We start from the raw sequence: 26,782 nt of genomic DNA on the forward strand, positions 1-26,782 counted from the left end.
GTACAACTTGGGAGAAAAATGTAAGTCCGTTGTGTATAATATGTAATATGCTTTATTGATTACTTTAGTAATTACTGGTTGAGGATGGCTTGATGAATGGATAATTATATTTATAGAAATCATTGGCCAGGACAAAGAGACATCGAAACGAGCAGGTTTACAAGCCGGCGGGCTCGTTGCCGACTGCCGGTAGCCCTTGTGCTTCCGCGAGTCAGAATCGGAAGTGGCCTTGTTCCATGAAGACATCAGCATCAGAACTTCATTGGAATCCGCCTGAAAGAAATAGGAGTTACTATGAAATTGTGGTTATAGACAAGTTACGGACTTACCTTATCAACATGCAATGAGGACTAAAGGAATTTACCAATATTTGAAAAATTATTCACAATTGAGCACTTGCACCTTTAAATTAATATAATTGATTTTGGAAAACACTTGGTAGTGTTTATGGTCTTCTTGTGGAGTTCCGCTCTGGTTGTGTTAAAATCTTGTATCACTGACTCACCGGCGTGGTAGTTTATGGTCACCCCGTTACTAACGGAAATTATAATGTTGTCTATGCAGCAGATGAACATAGGTAGACAGGTTGTAGATGCCTCCTCTGGGGCAGGGAGGTAATAACGTTTTGGGGCATTACCCCTGACTTACCAACTGCAAGGAACCAGCTCTGTCCGTCTTACAACCCTAGGTTGTTCTTTTTGCTGCACCGCTTTTGGAATTAATTGGTGACTGAGGTTGTGATATGATGTATGCTAACAAACAGCTTTGGTGTTTTTAACGGAAAGGTCACAACAACTGAAGCCTACCCAGAGTTTTTTGTCCATAGTGATGCAATGTTGGACTACATGAGTACCAGGGTCATCCTGCCCCTGGGCGAGACTCAAGACAAGTGACTCCAACTTGTCTGGAGCATATGGAGTCTGTCGAGATGGGTGTCAACTGCCATGTCAATGGTACCCCTTACCATGAGAAATATGTACATTTACAAAAATGGTTGCTGAGGGATTTTCATGGCATTCCTCACATCTCTCTGTTCATAAGTTTGTCCATCCTGAGACAAATCCTCAGGACCCGTGAAAGGGGATGCTCAGACCATGAGTTTGGTCAGGGGTGTACCCATTCATACTAGACAGCATCATGTTATGTTACGCCAACAACTGATGCTTCATTGCCGAGTTGAAGTGTGCTTGGTTATGATCCTGTTGTATAGGAATGAATGGTCTGACAGTGAAAACACATTACATATTTAGGTACTGGAATTCAGAACCACAAATGTTGCTCTTGTTTCATCACAGATATGTGTTGGGGAAAAGATATTCAGGCGCAAATGGGCAACACCATGGCAATTGTTACCACAATAGTGGGAATGCTCAGCATCACTCACCCTTGGGCAGAGACTAGGGTCTTCTGTAGTTGGGCACTTTTGATGGAATTTCCATGCAGAGGGTCTATATCCCAGGTCCAGACAACACCAGACCAAAGGGATTGAACACTGTTGTGAGTTCCACTCATTATTGTGTTGTAAACAATATCAACCTGCAACCAATAGTCCTGCAGCAGGTAGTTCTGAAGGTGAACAAATTCACAATTGGCAATAATGCAAAGGCACGAGTACTGTTTTAGATCTGACAGCGATCTCCTCTCTTTGGAGACATGTTCCTACATGTCTGGATTGGTTGCCTATTCTAGGCATCCCATCAATTTTTCCTTGGTATGCAGACTTGTTTACACATTGAAGGGGGACATTTCAAATTGTACCCCTTTTGGAGCCCAGGCAAATTGGGTTCTTACATTACTTGCTCTTTCCAAACAGAGATATATGCCACCTCCTCTGATATCGGGCATGATTCAACTGGGAATGCTGTTTCCTCACGTTTTGGGTTTCATGCACTTGTCAGCATGATACGCTTGATCTATGCTATGGTAATCTCTATATAAGTACTCCTGAACATTGGGCTTTCCACTTGCATGTTTTATGATTCCAAATGGATTTTTTTTTCTTTCAGAGTAGATGTAGAGTAAGGGCACGATGGTTGAGAGTTGTCTTTTATTCTTTATATTTGAGTATCTATACACCTTGAACTCAGAGGGTTTTTCACTACTCCGATTCATAAGGTTCACCTGTATTCTCTTGTCTTAGTCCGGCCAGTTCCTCAAAGGGATGCTCAGGCTTTATTTTCCAAGGTTTCTGTTGGTCCCTCAGTGGTTCCTGTCCTTGACACTCTCGAACCTTATATTGGCATCCCCCAAGCCCTAGCTACTTGCACGTTGGAGCGTCTGCATCGTGAGTGAGCTTCTTTGAGGTATTACTATAGTTACTATAGTTAGGAGAGCACGTAACTTGTCAGTGCCTAGGACTGAACCTGCCTTTTGGGCTAAATTTGGCAAAATTTCAGGTACAGGAGGCTGTCTTCTAACCAGACACCCATTTCCGACTAGGGTTTCTTGTTTTCTTTGACTTGTTTCAGGAGATCATTGTGCCTGTATTCTACGAAACCCGCAATACAGGGCCGTTTCCAGACGGCTTACCTGCCTCCGGAACGTTGCGCCATCTTGCGGGGAAAACGCGAAATATCGCGTTTTTTCGCGCGAGTTTTGTGTGATGTATGATGTCGCGCAAAACTCGCGCGAGAAAATGCGATATTTCGCGTTTTCCCCGCAAGATGGCGCAACGTTCCGGAGGCAGGCAAGCCGTCTGGAAACGGCCCAGGTCACAGGAGACATATAATGCTTTCACTACAGTTCAAAAGAGCTTTGTCGTTTTTGTTTTAATTATGACAAGGGAGTTTTTCATTCAGAACTGCATCTGTTTGTGCGGTTTTTGAGCCCAATCAAGGGGGAAAGGATGTCAGCCAAGCCCATTGATTCATATGTGGCATACCAGTTTGCATACCAACATACTATTCAAGGCCCCCTTCATCTGAGGGTTTCACTTTACCGGATTTCTGGCTACCTCGTCAGTGTTTTTCCACGAGAGGTATCTCTGTTTCATATTTGTAAGGCAGTTTCTTAGCTATCGTCGAGTGCCTTTGGTGGCCATTGAACTTTAGACATCAGTTGCACAGAACATGTGGCAGTTTTGCACTCCTTGTTTTTAAAAAAAGGGGGGATTCTGCAAGATAGCGGACTGGTCATAGTCAGACACCTTTGTCTGGCATGATGCTGTAGAAGTTCACGTCACATAGAATGTGGTAATAATTAGAGCTGTATTGCAGTCTTTGTTTAAAAAAAAGAAGGAAAGAAAGAAAGTAAAGGGAGAACACTGTGATTTTAAGTCATTGCAAGTTCTTATATCTTTATTGGCATATCTCCTATTTTGCCTGTACATTTGCAAACTTGTAAATATGAATTTTCCTACGTATTATGATTAAGTTTTGTATTATTAAATGATTGATTGAGAGAGATTTACCCCACCTCCTTGTGAGTGTGTAGCTTGATACTCTCAAATGTGGGACTGCACAGAAGAATGAAGATTAAAACAGGGTTGCACTTACCTGTAACCAGGGCTTTTTTTCTGGGAAAAGAGGTGGTGGAACTCAGTGGGTTGCCCTTGGCGAAAATGATCACATGGCTGGTGGCCCCGCCCCCTGATCTCCAGACAGAGGGGAGCTGAGCAGCGCGGGGGGCAATCTAAACTCCCCTCTGTCTGGAGATCAGGGGGCGGGGCCACCAGCCATGTGACCATTTTCAAGAGATTCTGGAACTCCGTTCCACCACGTTCCCCCTGAAAAAAAGCCCTGCCTGCAACTATTGTTCATAGAGTTCTTCTGTGCAGGGACACATACCCTCCCTCCTGCCCTGCTGTGAGCTCTCTGGCAAGTTCCAATATGAGATCGCGGCGGCTCAGGAGAACTGAGGGGAACGGGCCGCTCCTTCCACATAGTCACATGACTGTTTAGGTGGGAAAATGGGCTGAAACATGACCGGGAGAAGCGGCCCCCTAGTGGAGCTTTATGGAAGTGATAAAAACTTCTCTGGTCAGCAGGCCTGCGCGTGCGCAGTCCCATGTGTGCCTGCACAGAAGAACTCAATGAACAATAGTTACAGGTAAGTGCAACCCTATTAACGTCACTATTTTGCATTTTGTGTGCCCTAGTTTTCAATTTTACTATTAGGAGTGTACCAGAAGCTGAAATATTGGCCTATATTTGTGGCCACTAAGCCCTAACTAATAAGGTGCTCTGAAAAAACACAACAATGGTACTGATTCACCTGAGGTATGTTAGTTTGCCCCAGCACCCACTATTACAACATGAGGCAATAAAGACACAGACAACGGAATGTGGGTTCATTTAAATGTGGGTTCATTTAAATGTATTAAATGTATTAAATGTATTGTATTATGTATTAAATGTATTAAAATGTATTAAAACAACTTATCTACGTCACTGCTTATTTAAATGTATTAAATGTATTAAATGTATTAAATAAGCTGACCACTTTGAGGGTGGTCTGCACTAGGCAACCCCTCTGGGCAGCTCCACCCTGGCTCCAAACTTGGCCAGTGGTTATCTCTGGCCTTGCTCATCCTAGGCTGCACAGCGGCCGTTTCCACACGGCTTACCTGAAGCCGGGCCATGGCGCAACGGATCATGCCGGATCATGCCGGGGAAAACGCGAAATGTCTTGCGTGTGTGCTTGACAGTAAGATTTATACATATAAATCTATTTCACATTTTAATCTCCACCTTCTTCCAAGGAGTTTAGGGTGGCATATCCACCAACACTGAATAGAACCACACATATAAACAGTGACAAAAGCTTCATGCACATTTATTTTTATGTCATATTTCAACACAATCTGATGTGAAATGATAAACAGGCTTTGGGTTGCATCCAGCCATCTTTTTAGCTCAATTTCAACCATTTTCCCTCTTATTACAGGCTCTGTTCCTCATGGCTTTTATACGTGTGGGTTCCTTGAGTCCCAGCATAAGCTTTTTGTTGGTCTTCCTCCATGGGTCACCAACAGAAAAACTGATTAGATGCAACCATTTGTACTTCCACTGAGAAATGCTGAGAGAGACTACAATGAAAATATTCCTGAAATTATTAGGTACCACAATGAAATTTCTAGGTATCACGGCAACCAGGTGCTTGGAATTTGTTGTGCGCTGCCTTAAAATTTCCTCTTACCTAACTAAATGCAGGCTTAGTATACAAACTAAAAGGAAGTTACTTAACCTTACAAAACTGTCACTTAAGATTATTTTAGAAATAAAAATTACTCACGAAACTCTGTATGACTGGCAATAAAACCAAGTATGAATTCAGTTATAATGAATTCATGAATTATAATGAACATTTTCTGAGAAAACAGGTAATTGCATAATAAAGTGTGTCTAGGCAGATCTAAGAATCTGCTTAACTACACTGAAATTAATCTTGGCATTTTATACTGTTATGCTAAAGTCTGAAAAAGTAAACCCAGAGAGAATCTGTCTCTATTCATTAGATAAATTATACCAAAGAAAATAAATGAGGTTTCCATTTCCAACAGAGCAACTGAAATGTATAGGCATTCAAAAATATTTTCTATTTTTGAAAGTATACATCTTATAAACCAGTTGCACAGTTTTAGTGGGGCGGTATCAGGAAAGGTGACCATGGTAAAAGGTCATTATTGTGTTCCTTCTTTGCTAACACTGTTGCAGGACTGGTGTTCAGGTGTGTACCTGCAAACTGAGCATAGGATGATTTGTACCTGTTGTATCTTCACAGAATCACAGAGTTGGAAGGGGCCATACAGTCCTTCTAGTCCAACCCCCTGCCCAATGCAGGAGGAGCCTAAAGCATCCCTGACAAATATTCATCCAGCCTCTTCTTGAAAACGGCCAGTGAAGGGAGCTCACCACCTCCCTAGGCAGCTGATTCCACTTTGGAACTACTCTGACCGTGAAAAAGTTTTTCCTAATATCCATGCAATTTAAGCCTGGTGCTTCAAGTCCTATCCTCTGCTGCCAACTGGAACAGCTCCCTGCCCTCCTCCAAATGACAGCCTTTTAAATATTTAAAGAGAGCAATGATGCCCCCCTTCTGTCTCCTCTTCTCCAAACTAAACATTCCCAAGGCCCTCAGCCTTTCCTTGTAGGGCTCAGTCTCCAGACCCCTGATCATCCTCGTCGCTCTCCTCTGCACCCTCTCGATTTTGTCCACATCCTTTTTGAAGTGAGGCCTCCAGAACTGCACACAATACTCCAGGTGTGGCCTGACCAAGGCAGTATAGAGAGGGGCTATGAGCTCCTGTGATTTCGATGCAATGGCCCTTTTGATACAACCCAAGACTGAGTTTGCCTTTTTTGCCACCTCATCACACTGACTGCCCATATTTAGTTTACAGTCCAAGATCTCTTTTGCATACATTACTACGTAGAAGTATATCCCCATCCTGTGTTTGTACTTCACATTTTTGTGGCCCAGATGTAATACTGTGCACTTATCTATGCTGAATTGCATCCTGTTCACAACAGCCCACTTCTCCAGAGTATTCAGGTCTTGTTGAATTTTAATTCTATCTTCTTGGGTGTTTGCCACTCCTCCCAATTTGGTATTATCAGCAAATTTAATGAGTAGTTCATTTACCCCTTCATCCAAATCATTGACAAAAATATTGAAAAGTACCGGGCCCAAAACCGAGCCCTGTGGCACCCCACTGGACACCTCCCTCCAATCTGATGAAATGCCATTGACCACCATTCTTTGGGTGCAGTCCTCTAACCAGTTCCCTGTCCACCGAACTGTCCTATAATCCAGTCCACAGTTTTCCAGTTTACCCATTAGAATTTCATGGGGAACCTTATCAAAAGCTTTACTGAAATCCTGGTAAATCACGTCGACAGAGTTCCCACGATCCAATAAGCTCATCACTCAATCAAAAAAGGAAACCAGGTTGGTCTGACAAGATCTGTTGGAGACAAAACCATGTTGACTTCCCTGGATCACTAAGTGGTCCTTCAGATGCTTACAGATCGATCCCTTTCAAATCTGCTCTAATATCTTCCCAGCAACAGAAGTTAGACTGACTGGCCTGTAGTTCTTCGGGTCATCCTTCTTCCCTTTCTTAAAGATTGGAATAACATTCACTCTTCTCCAATCTTGTGGCACATCCCCAGTCCTCCAGGAGGCCTTGAAGATGATGGACAGAGGCTCTGCAAGTTCTCTAGAAAGTTCTTTGGGTGCACACCATCCGGTCCAGGAGATTTGTATTTATCCAGTGCAGCCAGATGTCTCTCTGCAACCTCTCTGTCAATGTCAACTACCCCACCAGGTGTCCTGTCGTGTCTACTACCATCTCTAGATGGGCTCAAATTCTTCAGGGAGAAAACAGAGGCAAAAAAATCATTAAGCCTGTCTGCTTTTTCTCTGTCTTCCATCAGAGTTTCTCCTTCCAACAGCGGTCCAATTGCCTCTTTGACCTTGTGTTTGCTTCTCACATATCTGTAGAAGTTTTTCTTATTGTAGCGAGCCCTCCTGGCCAGACCCAGCTCAAACTGAGCTTTGGCTTCTCTGATGGCTTCTCTGATGGCTAGTAACCCTCATATACTCCTCTTTAGAGGTCTGTCCTTCTCTCCATTTCCTGAACATTTCCTTTTTCTCCCTTAACTTATTCTGGAGCTCTCTGTTCATCCACATCAGTTTCTTGAAGCCCTTACCATGTTTCCATCTTGCTGGAATAGTGAGGGCTTGAGCTTGCAAAAGCTCGTGTTTGAGAATGGCCCACCCTTCACTCGCTCCTTTCCCTTCCAGCACCCCCCCCCCACCCCACAGAATGACTCTCATCAAGCCTCTGAGTTCATTGACGTCGGCCCTACGAAAATCTAACCTATGAGTCTGGCTACGAACTTCCTTGGCCCCTGACAGCAACTGGAATTCAAGGAGGACATGGTCACTTCCCCCTAAGGTCCCCACCACCTTCACCCCGTCTACCAATTCTTCCCTGTCGGTTAATATTAAATCTAGTATGGCCGAGCCCCTTGTAGCTTCCTCCACCATTTGAAAAAGGAAGTTATCGGCCAGGCAGGTCAGGAAATTGTGTGAGTCTTGTCGCTTTGCTGAGTTTGTCTCCCAGCACACATTGGGGAAGTTGAAGTCACCCATAATTATAAGGTTCTGATGTCTGGATACTCTACCAATCTGTTCAAGGAGGGCAGAATCCATTTCCTCTCCCTGGTCAGGCAGCCTGTAGCAGACTCCAACAACAATAACCCTTGTCCGACCACATTCCAGTCATGGGAATCATCCCACCAAGTCTCAGTAATTCCTACTATATCGTAGCCCTCTGTTTGCAAGAGAAGCTCAAGCTCATTCTTCTTATTACCCATACTTGGGGCATTGGTATATAGGCACTTGTAGCCTTGTACCTTTGTTTGATCTGTCCTACTCAGGTGGGCCCCCGTTGTTATCACTTCTTTATTGAAATCCCCTTGTTGATCGTCTCCTTCCCCCTGCGGCATCAGTTTAAAGCTCTCCTGATGAAGCTCTCCAAACATTTCTCTTCTTTCCAAACATTTTCTTCCCTGACCTTGAGAGGGGAAGCCCATCATGTGCTAGAAGGCCTTCTCTAGGGAAACTTATCCCGTGGTCCCAGAACCCAAAGCGCTCCTGCCAGCACCACCACCTCAGCCAACGATTCTCTTCAAGTATGGTCTGCTCCCTTGGCATTCCTCTTCCTTTGACAGAAAGGATAGAATACCACCTGTGCCCTCACTGACTTCAACTGCCTTCCAAGAGCGTCATAGTCCTCTTTAGTCCTCTTTAATTCTTGCAATGGTATTCGCGGCTGTGTCATTAGTTCCCACATGAACCAGCAGAAACGGGTACTGATCAGTCGGTCTGATCAGTTTTGGCAGTCAGCTTGTAATATCCTGAATTCTGGTTCCTGGCAAGCAACACATCTCTCAGAGTAGGGGGTCTGGCCTGGACACATGATGTTCCATACCCCTGAGCAGAGAGTTCCTGATGACCACCACCTTCCATTCACTTCCGTGTGGCCCCATGCCCTCTTCACTCCCTCCTCTAGGTTTTTGTGGTTCTCCTTCCACTCCTTCTGTCACCATCTCAAGCACCTCAAAACGATTCTTGAGCTCCAGTGGCTTCTCATGTCTGTGTAATCATTATTTGAATAGTATGTTTAAAGCAAGTGAAATTGATGTCAGTTCAGCCATCTCATTAAACCATCTTTGATAAAGGACGGAAATGGGATTAAGGAGGAGAACCGGTCAACCTTTCAGATGGTCTTCCTTTTCCATCTACCTCATTGATCTGTACATTATTAACTATATCCTTGGACTTGATGTCTTACCTGATTTATTGAAATTGAAACTGACTGTTGCAATACTGTTTACTAGCACTTTAAATGGGATCAGTCCATAGGAATTAATTGTATATGCACAAGAACTTTATGTACAATACTTTGGGGTTGGAAGACTGCGTGTATTACGAGGCTGAAAGCTATTGATGGAGAACATATTATAACTTGTACATTGACTTTTGTTAAAGACATTATAAATAATTCATGCTTGAGTATTCGTTGTATTAATTATTTATTCAGGTTTAGTTAGTCTTCACGAATATATTGTTTTTGCTTGGTTCCTTCGTGATACTGCTCCTGATCCCAGCTGGGTGAAGGGGGGATGGGCATTACCACCTGCTTCACTCCTAATTCCAGCTGGGTGAAGGAGGGGGCAGGGTGGACATTACCATGCCTGATCCTCGCTGGGTGAAAGGGGATGGGCATTGCTGTTTGCTCCGCTCCTGATCCCGGTCGGGTGAAGGGGGTGGGGCGGGCATTACCACCTGCTCCACTGCTAATCTTGGCCTGGTGAAAGGGGGTGGGCATTGCCTCATGCTCCACACCTGATCCTGGCTCGGTGAAGGGAGGATGGGCATTACCACCTGCTTCACTCCTAATTCCTACAAGACAAGCCTCCCCAGTACCAAAAGCTAGAATCAATAGTGGAAATCCACAATCCTGGGGAAAAAGTGCTTCAATGAACAAATTCAATTTTTAGAAATTTCTATGTTATAAACTGTACAAGTGCTCAGAAATTTACAATAAAAAAGTACAATGAATAGTATATTACATAATAATTATAGGCAATATCCTCATACAAAAATGTATCTCTGTACATTCAAATATGGGCAACGGCTGGACAGTCTATATAAAGAAGTCCAAACACACTTAATATAATATTTCCTATTTTCATGCAGGTGCGTGGATACTCTGAAGTGTTCCAGGAAAGGTATATATAAGTCCACATTTAACAAGTATGTAAATTCAATGTATTCTTTTCTCTTTCGGGTGGAACTCGAAGTGTCAGGACTCAATCCTTCCGAGAACCTGACAAGCAGCCGAATGATATTCACTTGTTTCATATGCAACTATTTAATCAGGGGTCCACTATCCAGACCATCCCAAGATCTAAAAATTAAATTAACTTCAGTAAAGTATATCTGTTGTGTGAGTCTTTATCAGTTTAGCAGAGATGATATAAAATTCACCAGCAGACACACAAAGTGTATTCCTGTGTGTCTGTCCCGGCACACCAAGCCGTGCTCAACCATTCACATTATGAGGGAAGTATTTAACACAGGCTGTCAGATACGCCTCCTGCATATCTGCCCTGTGTTATGAATTTCTTGCTGCAGTGTGTAGGGAGAACATGCAGAGGGAACCTGTTTTGCTGACTGGTTGCTAGGTACTTATCTTGCAGGTGTTTTGGTTACCATTTCCTGGCCGGCCTGAGAACATGGCCTTGAAGTTCCAGCCGAGATCACACCAACCTCCTAAGAGACTGAGCAGAGCTCATCCTTTCCCTCCTCCCCTCTCTCCTGGCTCCATGACCCAGCACACCAAAATCCTAACGGACTTTATTTACCATTGGGGGGCGGGGAGTTTGCCCTGTAATTAACCTTGCTTTGCTACCTTGCGTCACTTCAGCCAATGATCCTGTCTGACCATCTTGATACTGGTATTCTTCTTTAATAAAATAACTTTAACTCATACACCTGAGTGATGCAGTGAAGTGCTTGGGGGAAATCCCTGGCAAGACCTGACAAAGGTGGCACTTGCTCAGCTCTATCAAGGACATTATATATATAAAAGGGACTACCTGATAGAAATTATATATAATGCCCTTGATAGAGCTGAGGGAGTACCAAGGGAAGAATTATTTACCCCGAAGACCAAACAACCCATTGAACGTTTAAGGTGGGCAGTAGACTTTACACCCTTATCCAACAGGATTAAGAGAATCATTCATAGATACTGGCTTTTGGTACAAGACATCCCAGGATGCAATATACCACCTACTATTGGCTTTAGAAAAACCAAAAGCCTGAGGGATATAGTAGTCCATTCGGATCAAACTAAAACTAAAAGTGATGAAGCAGAACAATTGTCAAGACACTACCATTGCGGTCATTGTAAAGTGTGTTCCCTTTGGTTGTTGGGGGTTTTCCGGGCTGTATTGCCGTGGTCTTGGCATTGTAGTTCCTGACGTTTCGCCAGCAGCTGTGGCTGGCATCTTCAGAGGTGTAGCACCAAAAGACAGAGATCTCTCAGTGTCACAGTGTGGAAAAGATGTAGGTCATTTGTATCTACTCAGGAAGTGCGTGGTTTAGATGATTAATTTCCTCATTGAGAAAGCGCGGCTCACATATCCGTCTTGCACGATCCACTAATGTTTTCATTATGCCTCTTTTCTGTCGGGGGTGGTGATTGGAGTTTTTGTGTAAGTACCGATCAGTGTGAGTTGGTTTCCTGTAGACCTTGTGACCTAACTGAAAGTTTGCTTTGCGGATGACCAAGGTATCCAGGAATGCACTTCAGGCAAATGGCTACTCCAGAAATGAAATCCGAAGAGCAATCAAACCCAGGATGAATCAAACAACCAAGGAAAAACAGTCACCTACAGGAAAAGTGTTTTTGCCATATATCAAAGGAATTACTGATCAGATGGGAAAGCTTATGGAAAAGCATAACCTTCAAGCAGTATTCAGACCCACCCGAAAAATACAACAGATGCTACGATCAGCAAAAGACAGCAGAGACCCCCTCACCTCTGCAGGAGTATACCGTATACCCTGCAGCTGTGGACAAGTTTACATCGGGACCACAAAGCGTAGCATCCAGACAAGAATAAAAGAACATGAAAGACACTGCAGACTTGGACAGCCTGAAAAATCAGCAGTGGCTGAACATAGCCTAACTCAAACAGGGCACAGTATCTTATTCCAGGACACCAAAATACTGGACAACACTTCCAACTACTTTGTCAGACTGCACAGGGAAGCCATTGAAATTCACAAGCATAAGCAAAACTTCAACAGGAAAGAAGAAACCTTAAGAATGAACAGAGCATGGGCTCCAGTTCTGAAAAACACCAGGCCAACAAAACACTCCACACCCGACAATAGCCCTGCAGAGAAGATTAGCACATCAAGCACCAATCCATATGCAAAAGAACCTCCTCAGGTTACAGTGAAGCCTCCCGCCATTAGCATTCCACACCCTGGGAAACTCTTACAGAATGACTCAGCTCAACCCCACCCCTCCTGAGTAGATACAAATGACCTACATCTTTTCCACACTGTGACACTGAGAGATCTCTGTCTTTTGGTGCTACACCTCTGAAGATGCCAGCCACAGCTGCTGGCGAAACGTCAGGAACTACAATGCCAAGACCACGGCAATACAGCCCGGAAAACCCCCAACAACCATCGTTCTCCGGCCGTGAAAGCCTTCGACAATGTGTTCCCTTTCTTTATCAGGAAAAACAGTTAATTTAAAAAATGGTCGCAGTATCATCTTTCAGAATTTTTCTACATGTCAAACTGCGGGCGTAGTATAACTGATTATTTGTGACTGTGAACGTTACTATGTAGGCAACACAATTCTCCTCTTACACACCATTTTGTACAGCATTATAAAGACGAGAGAGCCTTTCAGTTCACAGTTATATGTGGTGACTCATGGGTCCCATGAATATAAACAGCTTGTCTATTACAGAAAGAAGCTCTATGGATTCATTCTCTCGATACCATGAAACCTAGGGGTCTGAATAACGTTTTTCATCTATCATGTTTTTTGTAAACAGCAGCTTTTTTTGTTAGACTTGTTAAGAGTGTGTGTCCCTTTAAATATACTCGCTTATTGAGTGCTGCCTGTGTTAAATACTTCCCTGATAATGTGAGTGGTTGCACGTGGCTTGGTTTTTGGTATGCCGGGACGGACACACAGGAATACACTTTGTGTGTCTACTGGTGAATTTTATATCATCTCTGCTAAACTGATAAAGACTTGCACAACAGAGATTCTTTTTTGAAGTTTATTTAATTTTTAGATCTTGTGGTTGACTGGATAGAGGACCCCTGATGAAATAGTTGTATATGAAACAAGTGAATATCATTTGGCTGCTTGTCGGGTTCTCGGAAGGATTGAGTCCTGACACTTCGAGTTCCACCCGAAAAAGAAAAGAATACATTGAATTTACTTACTTGTTAAATTTGGACTTATACATACCTCTCCTGGAGCACTTCGGAGTATCCATGCACCTGCATGAAAATAGGAAATATTATATTAGGTGTGTTTGGACTTCTTTATATAGACTGCCCAGCCGTTGCCCATATTTGAATGTATAGAGATGTATTTTTGTATGAGGATATTGCCTATGATTATTATATAATATACCATTGTACTTATTTGATTGTAAATTTCTGAGCACTTGTACACTTTATAACTTATAGAAATTTCTAAAAATTGAATTTGTTTAATGAAGCACTTTTCCTCCTGGATTGTGGATTTTCACTCCTAATTCCGGCTGGGTGAAGAGGTGTGGCCATTGCCATGTGCTCTGCTCCTGATCCCAGCTGAGCGAAGGCAGGGGCTGGGTGGGCAGTGCCACCTGCTCTCCTCCTTATCCTGGAATGTTCTTCCCACCATGGCGCGATCTCTGGAGGAATGAGCTGCCTCACCTGGGCTTCCCTCCGTGGCAGCACCCTCTGGAGGCACACTAGGATATAAGTGAGTTGTCAGGAACACGGCTTGCCTTTTATATAATAGGTTTCTTGCCTTTTATATAATAGGTTTCTGAACAAATTCTTGGAAGTGGTAATGCTCTGGATGAAGACCAGGTAACTGAAGCTTAACCCAGACAATACCAAGGTATTGTTGGTTTACAGTACTGTCCATCAGGGATTAAGGACTCAGCCTCTTAGGAACACCAACTGTTCACCTTTAAAGGAGCAAGTTCTTAGCTGGGGGTTGTTATTAGATCTATGTCTGTAGATGGAAGCTCAGTTTTCAACACCTTTAATCAAACTCAGTTAGTGGACTTTTCCTTTAAAAAGATGTTTAGGGCATAGTTAACCATGCTTAGATCATAGGTTACAATAATGCACTCAGCATGGTATTGCTTTTCAACAGAAGGCTGGATCCAGCCAGATTTTTTCCTCGGTCTTGCCCCATTCTCCTCTTTACTATAGCCCCCCCCATCTCACATGGCTTTTGTCCATATAGAACCCATGATCCCCAGCATAGTCCTCTTAGTGGTCAAAGGGCACCCCTCCTCCTTTCTGTACCAGGAGAAAAGGTGGCTGAGCTAACTGCAGCTTCCTCCGTATGGAAGCTGCAGTTAGTTCAGAACACGACAGTGGATTGCTGATTGGCATAAGTTATAACAAACATATTTTACCAATTTTTAAAAGAACTACTTGTCCTGCCAGTTCATTTCTGCGCAGAATTCAAAGTGCTGGTTCTTGCAAGAAAAGAACTGCCCTACCCCAAATATGAATTTGCCTACCAGTTGAGAGTTTTTACAGAGAGTGGGCTTTGGGCACTTCTTCTTAGAGGTAACTTGGGTAGCAATTAGGGCGTACTCACTTGTGGTGCTTCAGCTTGGGAATATTTCCTCCCTGCAGCTTGTGCTTGGTACTGGGTGTGTAAAACTTTATCATTTTCCTGTTGGTGAGCCTGTTCTATTTTCTTCTCTCCACCCCACACCCCGGACTTCAGCTGTTTTATATTTATAGCTGAGTATTTTTTACACAACTGATTTGTTTTTTAATCTTCTTTTGTTCTGTTTTAATGAACTACTATTGCAGTTTAAATTGGTTTAATAATATATTATTGATATTTTTTATTTATGTTGTTGTGAGCCAATACAAGTGATTTTTCCAGACAGAGTGGATGATAAAATAAATAAATTTACTGCCATAGGTTTTGGTGCAAGGAGCTCCGTGGTGCAGAGTGGTAAGCTGCAGTACTGCAGCCCAATCTCTGCTCATGACCTGAGTTCGATCCTGGCAGAAGCTGGGTTCAGATAGCCGGTTCAAGGTTGACTCAGCCTTCTATCCTTCTGAGGTCGGTAAAATGAGTACCCAATTTCCTGGGGGTAAAGTGTAGATGACTGGGGAAGGCAATGGCAAGCCACCCCGTAACAAAAGTCTGCCAAGAAAACATCATGATATCCCCTCCATGGGTCAGTAATGACTCAGAGCTTGTACAGGGGACTACCTTTACCTTACCTTTTTTTAAAGTTTTGGTGATGGCAAATGCTTTAGATAGCTTTAAAGGAGCGTTAGACAAATCCATAGGTCTATGAATAGCTGTTATCCGTGACAGCTAAATGATAATCTCTGTGTTGATATTAAGTGTATCTCTGTTGCTGGAGACAAAGAAAAGGGAAATGCTGTTTCCTTTGTAGGCTTCCAAAGAGCATCTGGCTGGCCTTTGGAAACAGAAGGTTGGACTTGGTAGCTGCTCAATCTGATCCAACATGGCTTTCTTTATGTTCCTATGTACTCAGTGACATTTCCTAATTTAATAAATGGGTACCAGATTGTTTGTTTATTTACTTCTTTTAAGAAGTTTATGAAGTTTATATTCCTTCCTCTGTTGGTTTAAACTAGTAATTTGTTAGTGTTTGTGAATCCTTTTCAGATTCCTAAAGAATTAATCTGTTTTTAGCAGCTACAGTTGTAAAACATTTATATAAAAGGAAGCTCCATCAAAAAGGGGTGTCACTCCTTGTGGTCACTACTTTTCAGCCAGAGGTGTGTTAAAGGAGGGCCAGACCATTGAGGGTTCCTCAACTCAACTGCGCAAAGCTCAGTATTTCTTAGGCACTTAAATGAGATTATTCAGTTCCCTTAGGTACACTTGGTTGTCAAGAATTCTACTTTTTTCATGCATTGAAACAACTTTCATGATAAGTGAATGATTGTAAATTGAATGATAAAATTATACCCATGACATGAAACAGACAATTGCGCTGCCAGAAACAATATAATTGTTAGTCTTTCAATTCAACATTGCCAGTTAGGTCTATTGCTGAATTTGGCTGTTTTAGAAAAGAGAAAAGTTTAACAGGTATCAAAATTAGTATGTTGCTACTTAAATTAAAAAACACAGTAAATGCAAAAACAATGAGTGTAATAGGTTTTTGAAATGCCCACTGAAGTCAAATGTCAAAAAAATTAAAAGTTTTAGAATTCTAAAAATCAAGTTCATATTCTGAAATTTTGCCAGATTTAGGCAAAAATTTGCTTCAGCTGTAACATGTACCCATGTTTACTGCCAGTTCCAGTGCTTGTAGCATAACCTGCTATTAGTGCTACCTTTAGTATTGATATCTATGCTGCATTATGTTTGTAGCCGTGAAGCCTCTGACATGTATTGATGACTGATGTAATAACACAAAGCAGGGGTCTCCAACATGGTGCCCATTGACACCCTTCCTGACACCCATCAAGAGTTTTTAGAAAGTGGGCGGGGCCAGGTGGAGCTTTTGCCCCACAGGACTTCTAATTGACGACTGGAGATCTGATTGGCTGTGCAGATTAAAAAGTACCCTATTAAACTGAGTTCCTGCCTGAAACATTGAAGAGTTACTATTATGTTGAAGAATTATGCATAACCGTATTCCTTGACATTTTGTTGTTGACTCCACCTCCTGTGGCATTCATTCTGTTGTTGTACTCAACACTCTGTATCAGAATTCCAGAGGTGCCTGCATGCTCAAAAAGGTTGGGGACCAAGGGTATAGAATGTTCATGAACATTCCAAGTGATTAGGCAACAAAACTATTAGCATCTGAGAGGCAAGGAAAAGAGTTTGTCTGGCTGGGACTAGTTTTAGGTGGCTAGACCTGTTGGTCTGCATTAGAAAGCGGGATTTGACTAGTCCAGTGACACCTTAGAGACCAACAAGGTTTTCAGAGTGTAAGTTTTCCAAAGTCAGAGCTCCCTTCTTCATACTAAAGAAAGGAGCTTTGATTTTTGAAAGTTTATACTCTGAAAATCTTGTTGGTCTCTAAGGTGCCACTGTACTCAAATCCTGATGGGGGCTAAGATCTCCAACTGGCCTATGAACTAATACAGCTTTTGGTAATAGGATGAATAGAAAAAGATCCTGGGAGGTAGGTATGTTAAGGGACAGGAAGCCCAGCGGCAAAGTGGCTGGAGGTATAGTCAGGGCTTTTTTTCTGGGAAAAAAGGTGGTGGAACTCAGTGGGTTGCCCTCGGAGAAAATGGTCACATGGCTGGTGGCCCCGCCTCCTGATCTCCAGACAGAGAGCTGCAGCGCGGAGGGCAATCTAAACTCCCCTCTGCCTGGAGATCAGGGGGCGGGGCCACCAGCCATGTGACCATTTTCAAGAGGTTCCGGAACTCCATTCCATCGCGTTCCTGCTGAAAAAAAGCTCTGGGTATAGTTTAGAATAAGCAGGAATTCAAGGGAAGTGTAGGTAAAGAAAGCATGAAGAAAAGTGTAGCAGCCATTGAGAACTTAGGCAAGAAGAAGCTGGTAAAAGAAGAGGTGAAAACTAAATTTCATACAGTTATTTGAATTGTCTAGTTTATTCTTTGACTATAGGCTTCTGGTATGATCATGTTGTTGGTTCATGTTCTAAATGTGTTTTTATTTCATAGGTTCCTGTATAAATATCACCTACAGCCAATGCCAAATGCTGCCATATAACCACACTACATTAACTCCAGTCCTTTCCATTGTCAAAAGCATTGAAATGGAAAAATTTCTCAAGTTCTTCAGCTATCTCTATCGCCTCAGCTGCTATCAACACATCATGCTGTTCGGCTGTAGCCTTGCTCTTCCTGAGTGCATCAGTGATGGTGATGACAGGTACTTGGGGACCAACGCTGACTGGTTCTTAGAACCAAATTGTTGCAGAATATTGCATATTTAATCCTGGTTATGCAGCCTGGAGCTAAGCCTTGTGACCTTTACACTGAAAACACTCTGCTGTCTCAAGCTATCTTGATTTTTGCCAGGCTAAACCAACCGAAAGAAGCAAGCTGTAGTATAATTGCTTAGGAACAACTAAATGTCATTGTTATGGCACGAATAACTGGAATGGTGTAATGCCTGTGAGAGACTTTGTTATGAATGATGGACATGATCCAGCCACAGTTAACTGCATTTAATCCAGATGGGGCTTAGTGGGAGAATTAAATATATAACTTAAAAAAAAAAGACCTATGAAACTATTCTTCCCCTGCTAATGCTACCCACCTTAAAAGTGAATGAATTCTTGATTATCTCAGGTGGCTCCTGTATAACCTCATAGGTTGTTCTGAAACTTTTAATAGCTGTATGATAGGAGAAGTTCAGCTTCCAATCAGGATGGTGGTACATTTCAGTGAGAAGGCAATGCAAAGTCACTGGTGGAGTGAAAAATATTTCAAGCAGGAGAAGGGTTTTCTGGATAACACATATGTATGTTGATGGTTCATCATTAGCTTATGCTCAGCCAAATGTGGAAAGTGTCTTCCTAGAAGACTGTTGTATTGTTAGCAATGATGTGAATATTCTATCTGTGACTAACATATACCGAACATATCTTTGTCAAGTTGCCCTTTCTTTTATGAGGTTTGTGAACTCTATGAACTCTTGGAACATTGTTTCTAAGGAAGCTCTACAGTCTATGCATGATTTCACACTGGCAAATATAATTCTTCATGATTTCAGGCAAAAACTTTCCCAGTGCCTAGCCTACTATATAAAAGGCTAACTGTGTTCCAGACAACTCACTTCCTACCCTGGTGCGCCTCCAGAGGGCGCTGCTGTGGAGGGAAGTCCAGAAGAGGCAGCTCATCCCTCCAACAGCGCGGCACAGTGGGAAGCCCAGGCTGAGATCAGGCACGGAGCAGGTGGCAATGCCTGCCTCACCTTCACCCAGCTGGGATCAGGAACAGAGCAGGTGTCAATGCCCGCCTGCCACTTTCACCCAGCTGGGATCAGGAGTGGAACAGCTGGCAATGCCCACCCCCACCTTCACCCAGCTGGAGCGGAACAGGTGGAGCTGGAGCGAAACAGGTGGCAATGCTCTCCCCTTGCCATCACCCAGTCAGGATCAGGAGTGGAGCAGGTAGCAATGCCCACTCTCTTCACTCAGCTGGGATCAGGAGCGAAGGAGGTAGCAATGCCCACCCCTTGCCTTTACCCAACTGGGATCAGGTGCGGAGCGAGCAGCAGTGCCCCCCCTGTCTTCACCCACCTGGGAACAGGAGCAGAGCAGGAGGCAATGCCCACCCCTTCACTTGTCTGGGATCAGGCACAGAGCAGGTGGCAATGCCCGCACCTGCTTCACCCAGTCAGTATCAGGAGTGGAGCAGGTGGTACTGCCCGCCCCCTCACCTTCACCCGGCTGGGATCATGTGCGGAGCAGGTGGCAATGTCCCCTTTCACCCAGCCTGGATCAGGAGCGGAGCAGGTGGCAATCCCTGCTCCCCCTTCAACCCACTGGAAACAGGTGCGGAGCAGGCAGCAATGAGCACCCCCCTTCACCTGGATGGAATCAGGCACAGAGCAAGAGACAATGCCCGTCCTCCCTTCACCTGGCTGGGATCAGGAGCGGAGTATGTGGAAATCCCCCTCTTCATCCTGTCGGGATCAGACGTGGAGCAAGCAGCAATGACTGCCCCTTCACCTTAACAGAATCGGGCGCAGAGCAGGAGGCAATGCCTGCCCCTTCATTCGCCCAGGATCAGGCATGGAGCAGGTGGCAATGCTCGCCCTGCCTTCACCCAGCTGGGATCAGGAGTGGAACAGCTGGCAATGCCCACCCTAACCTTCACTCAGCTGGGATCAGGAGAGGAACAGGTGGCAATGCCCTCTCCTTGCCATCACCTGGTCAGAATCAGGAGTAGAGCAGGTGGCAATGCCCAGTTCAACCTTCAACCAGCTGGGATCATGAGCAGAGATGGTGGTAATGTCCACCTCCCGCCTTCACCAAGCTGGGATCAGAAGTGGAGCAGGTGGCAAAGCCCACCCTCTTCACTCAGCTGGGATCAGGTGTGGAGCAGGTGGCAATGCCTGCCCTCACCTTCACCATGCCAGAATCAGGCATAGAGCAGGTTGCAATGTCTGTCCCCCTACACCCGGTGAGATAGGCGTGGACCAGGCAGCAATGTCCCCTTCTTCACCCAGCTGGAATCAGGTGCAGAGCAGGCTGCAATGTCCACTCCCCCATCACCTGATTGGGATCAGTAGTGGAGCAGGTGGCAATTTCTATCCCCCACCTTCACCCGGCTGGGGTCAGTCATGGAGGTGGAGGCAATGCCTGCCTGCCCGTCTTCCCCTTTCTGGAGCCCATTGTATTTTTCTCCACAATGGGCTTTGTTACTAGTTATATATTCCTTACAAAGAAAATGAAACACTGCGTTCTGAACCTAAGCCCTAACACATGCAAAATAAAAGTCTGTGCAACTACTTTGGAATTTTAGTTGGTATAGTTATATTGTTGCATTTCAGGAGAATATGAAGAAATCTCTTAATTTGCAGGATGATTCACTTTGTTTAATGCATAAAGTTTTTATTTGATTACACATTAAATCATATGATTACTTTATGCAAAGATCCGCAGTGCAATCACAGTGATTGCATAGAGATGGCAATCACAAATCCACAGATGCTTTATTCTCAGCCTGCATCCAATTTTTTGTCAGTCTTGCGTACCACTATCTATCCCAATGCTACTCAGCTACAGAAAATCTGATTGCTCATGAATATTTGTGAACAAGGGGTAGCTTACAGGCCCTCTTTCCAGGGGTGGCTGCTGCAGAAAAGTATATGGTCTTGATTGTGCTTCATGGGCCTTATCCATTTTATACATTTTATGCCAACAAATTGGTAATAGTTACAGCCTGTCCCTCTAACAGCATGCCGCAGCGGGAAGCCCAGGCTGGGATCAGGCACAGAGCAGGCAGCAATACCTGCCCTTGCCTTCACCCAGCTGGATCAGGAGTGGAGAAGGTGGCAATGCCCATCCCCTCTTCACCCAGCTGGGATCAGACACAGATCAGGTGGCAATGCCTACCCCCCTCCATCTTCACCCAGCTGGGATCAGGAGCAGAACAGGTGGCAATGCTCTCCCCCTGCCATTACCTGGCCGGGATCAGGAGTGGAGCACGTGGCAATCTCCCCCTTCACTCCATTGGGATCAGACGCGGAGAAGGCAGCAATGACCGCCCTCCCTTTACCCGAATGGAGTCAGGCGCAGAGCAGGAGACAATGCCCACCCCCTTCACCCGGCTGAGATCAGGTATGGAGCAGGTGGCAATGCCCACCCCCCTTCACATACCTGGGATCAGGCATGGAGCAGGTGGCAATGACCGCCCTCCCTTCACCCTGCTGGAATCAATTGTAGAGCAGGTTGCAATATTTGTCCCCCTTCACCCAGTGGGATCAGGAGTGGACCTGGTGACAATGACCACCCCCCCTTTCACCTGGCTGAAATTAGGTGCAGACCAGGTGGCAATGCCCGCTCCTGTTCACCCGGTTGGGATCAGTAGCGGAGCAGGTGGCAATTTCTGCCCTCCCCCTCCACCTTCACCCAGCCAGGATCAGTCACGGAGGAAGAGGCAATGTCCGCCTGCCTGTCCTCCCCTTTCTAGAGCCCATTGTATTTTTTCCCACAACGATCTTTGTAAATAAATACATTTCATGAGTGGTTGTTCCCTTGCCCCATGACCAAGCCATTTTTTTGAAAAATGATTGCAGTGATCTAGAAGCTGAACATTCCCCTACTCTAGCAATCCAGCACAGACTGCTCATCTAGAGTAGAAAAAGAAGCTGCAAACCCTGGCCAAAGCAATGCCTCACCAGGGCCGATTCCAGATGGCCCTCTGCCTCCCGAAACGTTGCGCGTCGTCGCGCGGAAAATGCGAAATATCGCGTTTTCTCGCGCGAGTTTTGCGCGAGGTCGCGCAAAACTCGCGCGAGAAAACGCGATATTTCGCGTTTTCCGCGCGACGACACGCGACGACGCGCAACGTTTCGGGAGGCAGAGGGCCGTCTGGAATCGGCCCTGATATGAGCCCTTTGTTTCAATTTTATTTAGTTGTTTAAAGGCATGTTCTGATTATTCTGGTGCTGATTGAGTAGAAGTGTATACTTTTGATTATTCTGAGTTAAACAATGAAATCTCTAGAGAATTTAGAACATTTGCTAATATTGCTTTCAAACTTCTTATATGTTAGCTAGTTTTAAATTTGGAACTAGGGGCATTGCCTCCCCCTGCACCAAATCCAGTCACCCATACGTGGGTTTCAGGGATACCAAAATATCTGGCATCCAGGTAAAATTCTCTAATCCAGTTCAGCAAGATTAGAGAATCCCATATTTATCCTGCCATTATTCCCTATGGGGAATGTATCCAGGTGCCAGGGGGGAGGGGAGCATTTTTCAAGCAAATTCCACCAAATTTGGAGGGAACCTACTCCTTCCTGTCCAGTAAAAATCCTCCAAGTTTCAAGAAGACTGGAACCTGGGGTCCAATTCTGTAGACCCCTGAACAAGATGGCTGCAGTCACTCTCCATTGTTTCCTGTGGTGGGAAAATTTTTAAGCTAGCTCTCAGGCAGAAACACACAAGGGCAAGGCCACCACTGGCCAGAGGCACAGTCCCAAATGCAAGCTTAACCCAGAGAAAGCCCAACAAAACCAAACTGAAGCAAGGCGATCAACATCACACCAGAGAATCATGTCAAACTAGTGAAATCCACCGAAACCAAACTGAAGCAAGGGACACTGTTGCAGCTGAGCCTGACAGTATCAGTGTCACTCACTCGAGCCACGCAGAATCCAAAGAGAGTGGAGGAACACCACAGAACCAAGCAGGTATGGAGATGCTCAGCAGCAGCAGCACCAACCACAGGGCAATGGCAAAGAAGCACAGCTGTAAGAACCTTAGTATAAGATGGATCCCTCTTGGCCTCAGAATGAAAATGATAGGGAATTTTGGGAAACCCAAGATCTGCTCTGCTCTGCAGCCTACACTGTCACTCTCACTTGCTCAGGGAACCCTTGAGACAAAGCTGCAGGCTGCAGCATCCCTTCAACACTGGCCAGTCTGTTCCCTCCCACCCTTGCAATGAATTAACAATAGCACAACACTATTCTCTAAATTCATTTTGGGTATTTTAGTGGATTTGCCTCTGCTTGTTTGTGGCACTTGCATAATGTGTCAAATTCTCTACTTTCTCTAACATCTCTCTTTCTCTCTCTGAATCTTCCTGTTTCAGTGACAAACAGAGCTACATTTTTGTTGCTGCTTTTCTAAAAAACAGGACCTCATGCTATGCATCTCAGGTTCCCAGAGGGGCCGCGTGCCTCCCCGATGGCTTCCATCTCCAGAGACTTCTTGGGAGTGGTTATGGTGGGAAACTTGCTGGGAAGGGGTGGTGTGGGGAACAGCAGACCACAGAGGAGGGGAGTCTATCTAAGGTGATCACCTCAGGGATTTTCTGAGTGATCCTATCTCACAGAAATGTGGTAAGAATAAAATGGAGGGGAGGAAAATAATGTAAGGTGCTTTAGGTCCCCACTGTGGAAAAAGGTAGGGTATAAATGAAGTAGATAAATAGTAAATATAGCTGAAGATGGGTGGAGATAAAGGTAGATTGATGGTTGGGTATGAAGGAGAGCAAGAAGCATAGAAAGGTGAGGTTGTCAGGAGGAACGAAAGAGGAAGAAAAATGAGCTCCCCCCCCGCAAATTCTTTCAGGTTCCCCACTGTGTAACTGAGCCCAGCTCAGCTGGGACCACACAGCTTGGCCAGGAGAGGCTACCATAGGAAGGGAAGAAGGGAAAGCTGCAGACAGTGGCCGAATCCACACTACCTATTTGTTTCCATGGCTTTTTCACAATTGGCGCGCTATTCATGCAGATACTCACACGCTTTCCCATTCCGCGTGTTCCCTGCCATCACCGCGCCACTATTGCGCCTTCCCTCCAAACCACGTGATATTCGCGGAAATCCGTTTTCTTCCCTTTTTTTAAAACAGTGCATAATGGTCGGTATACCGGTAAACCAACCGTAGTGAGCAGCGGTTTGCGCGGGAAATTTGCCTGGGATACAAACCAGCCAATTGTAATAAAGTGTTCTGTGACGAGAAAAAATGAGCCAATCAAAGATAAGGGGGAGGGTACATTGCCACTTCTCAAAATTCAAGATATCGGTATACCGGATAATTGACCCCTTTTTTTAAAAAAAAGGGAAGTGACGTGCGCCGACAATTCTGACGGCAGAGGATGGAACCGCCCATGGTAATGCTTTACTCGGTGGCGTGTGGAGAACTGATTGCGTCATGAAGGCGCACCGGGTGGATGTGAGGATGCACAGCCTGGTAGCGGAATAAAGGCGATTGCCACAACAGCGCAAGATAAGCGGAAGATGAGTGAGTGTGGATTTGCCCAGTGTGTGGGAAGGAAAGGAAGCAGGAAAAGAGGAGAAGCTATGGGGGCTGCCAGAGAAGGAGGAAAGAAAATAGTGGGGGAGAGGGAAATGAAATGCCCCCACAAGTCCTTGTGGGTCCTCAACTTGTAATGTATAAAACTTACATGAATTTAAAAAAAAATTCTGCCATATATTTGTTACTGAAAATGGCAGATTTAATTAATGGAAAGAAGTCAAATTGGTGATATATTCATACTACTTACACATTTCTATTTCAAGGGATCATTGCTTGGTCATTCCCATTCTGAAATGTATCCTGTGTGTGTGCTGCATAAAGGGTACATAATGGTGCATAATGGTAAACAAATAATAGGCTTGAGTCAGGGACAGAAGCCACATGATTGCCATGGGGACGTGCAGCAGAACACTAACTGAGGTAATTTTCACACTCGGATTTTAAAGCTTGTCCATGCCTGTTCCGTGTCCCATGTTTGCAGGGGTTTTACACTTGCAAGCTAGTCATGGGATGCGGTGCCGCTCTTTTTCCCCATTACCCCAATTTTTCTCCCTGCGGACATAGTGCAATGTTAATTTTTAAGCAGCTGCTCAGTTGGGGCTGGCCCGATTAATGCCAGTATGAACACTTTTGCAGCGCTCTCCCCTCTCCTTTTCCATGGGAGTGGATTGGTTTGTGTGGGCATAGGAGGGCCTTGTTGGTCAGAAGATGTAGTAACGTTGAAACATTACTGCACGTACTCAAAGTTAAAACAAAAACGGTGATGAGCACTGCAATGCCCTGAAAGCTTGAAACTGAATAGAGGCTTCGAGGCAGGTCTGAAAGAAATCACAAGAGGCCAAATAGAAACTGCTGGGAACAGTGTGAAAGGAGTGGGTGCCAAGCCGAAGCCACTGCAATCGCCCCGACTGCTCAGAAATGGCGCTTTAAACTATACGTGTGAAAGGGGCCTGTGAGTTTGTCATGGGAACTCAATTTAGAAGCTGCCACCGAGGCCTGATTCTGGTTGGGACTGTGGTCAGGGGGAAGGACTCCTGCTTTCCCCCATGTCATTTTCCCAACTTGAAATAGTTCTGCCTGGGGAGCATTATTTGCCCTGTCGAGCAGGTGCATATACAAGCCCTCAGTACATTTGCAGCCCCTCTGATAGGATAAATAATGCCTCTCAGTGCTGTTTCTGCTCAGGAAAATTCTGCTGGGGGGAAGTAGGAGCCCCTCCTCTCCCCACTCTGTGCTAGTCTGACGTTCAGCAATATTTGGAAAGGAGGGGTATCTGACTGTTATTCTGGAGCATGCGAGGTGAGGTAGGGTTATGGGTATTTCCCAAACAGCACAACAATTTAGGGCTAATCTAGAAGTGACAGCTTCCCTGAGTTTATACCCATGGGCGTTGACACCATTTTTAATTGATGAGTAGCTTTTTCTGGAGAGCTGTGAGGCTCCCCGCCAGAACAATTGTGCAGCAGGGCAGCTCTAGATGCACAGGTTTGCTGGCTGGTCAGCTTTCCCAGAGGCATGGCCCTGCTGCCTCTCCTTGGCTTGCCTGTCTAGCAGGGAGGAAAGAGATTGACCCCCAGCCCTCCGTGCACCCCCACCCCTCTTTCCTCCTGCTCTTGCCTCCTTTTGCAGGAGGAAGATGTGATCAAGCTAGTCACATGGGGGCTGAGGGGCAATCCCTCTCCTCCCCCTCACCCAGCACGTTGGGTGAGGCAATGAGGCCAGGCCTCAGGGTGAGCTGGCCGGCCAGCAAGGCCACACATCTAGGGCTGCCCCGCTGCATGCCTGTTCTGAAGGGAGGCCTCAGAGAACTGTGTTAAAAAACTACAAACCAATTAAAAATGTGACTGAGCACACACGGTTATAAACAGAAGGAAGCCATCACTTCTAGCTTGGTGCTTGCTAAACATGGCATTAAATAGTGTTTTTTGTAGGAGACCGTATTTGGTCACAGTTGATGCTTAATTTACGTTACTGAGAGTACTATCCTAAGTGGAGTTACGCCCTTCTAAATCCATTGAAGTCAGTGGGCTTAGACGTATGTGACTTTGCTTAGGATTGCACTGTCAGTTTTG

At 44.9% G+C, this 26,782-nt stretch overlaps 1 protein-coding gene across 1 annotated transcript in view; it reads left to right on the forward strand.

Moving 5' to 3' along the window:
- Positions 1–26,782, forward strand: part of CORIN (corin, serine peptidase) — a 160,361-nt gene that overhangs the window by 7,041 nt on the left and 126,538 nt on the right. Inside the window, exon 2 of the mRNA XM_054990136.1 lies at positions 17,929–18,139. Within this exon, the coding sequence (XP_054846111.1) occupies positions 17,929–18,139 (211 nt within the window). The remainder of the gene's footprint in view (positions 1–17,928; positions 18,140–26,782) is intronic.

The sequence above is a fragment of the Eublepharis macularius genome, chromosome 10 (genome assembly GCF_028583425.1).
Source record: "Eublepharis macularius isolate TG4126 chromosome 10, MPM_Emac_v1.0, whole genome shotgun sequence".
In the NCBI taxonomy this organism is placed as follows: domain Eukaryota; kingdom Metazoa; phylum Chordata; class Lepidosauria; order Squamata; family Eublepharidae; genus Eublepharis; species Eublepharis macularius.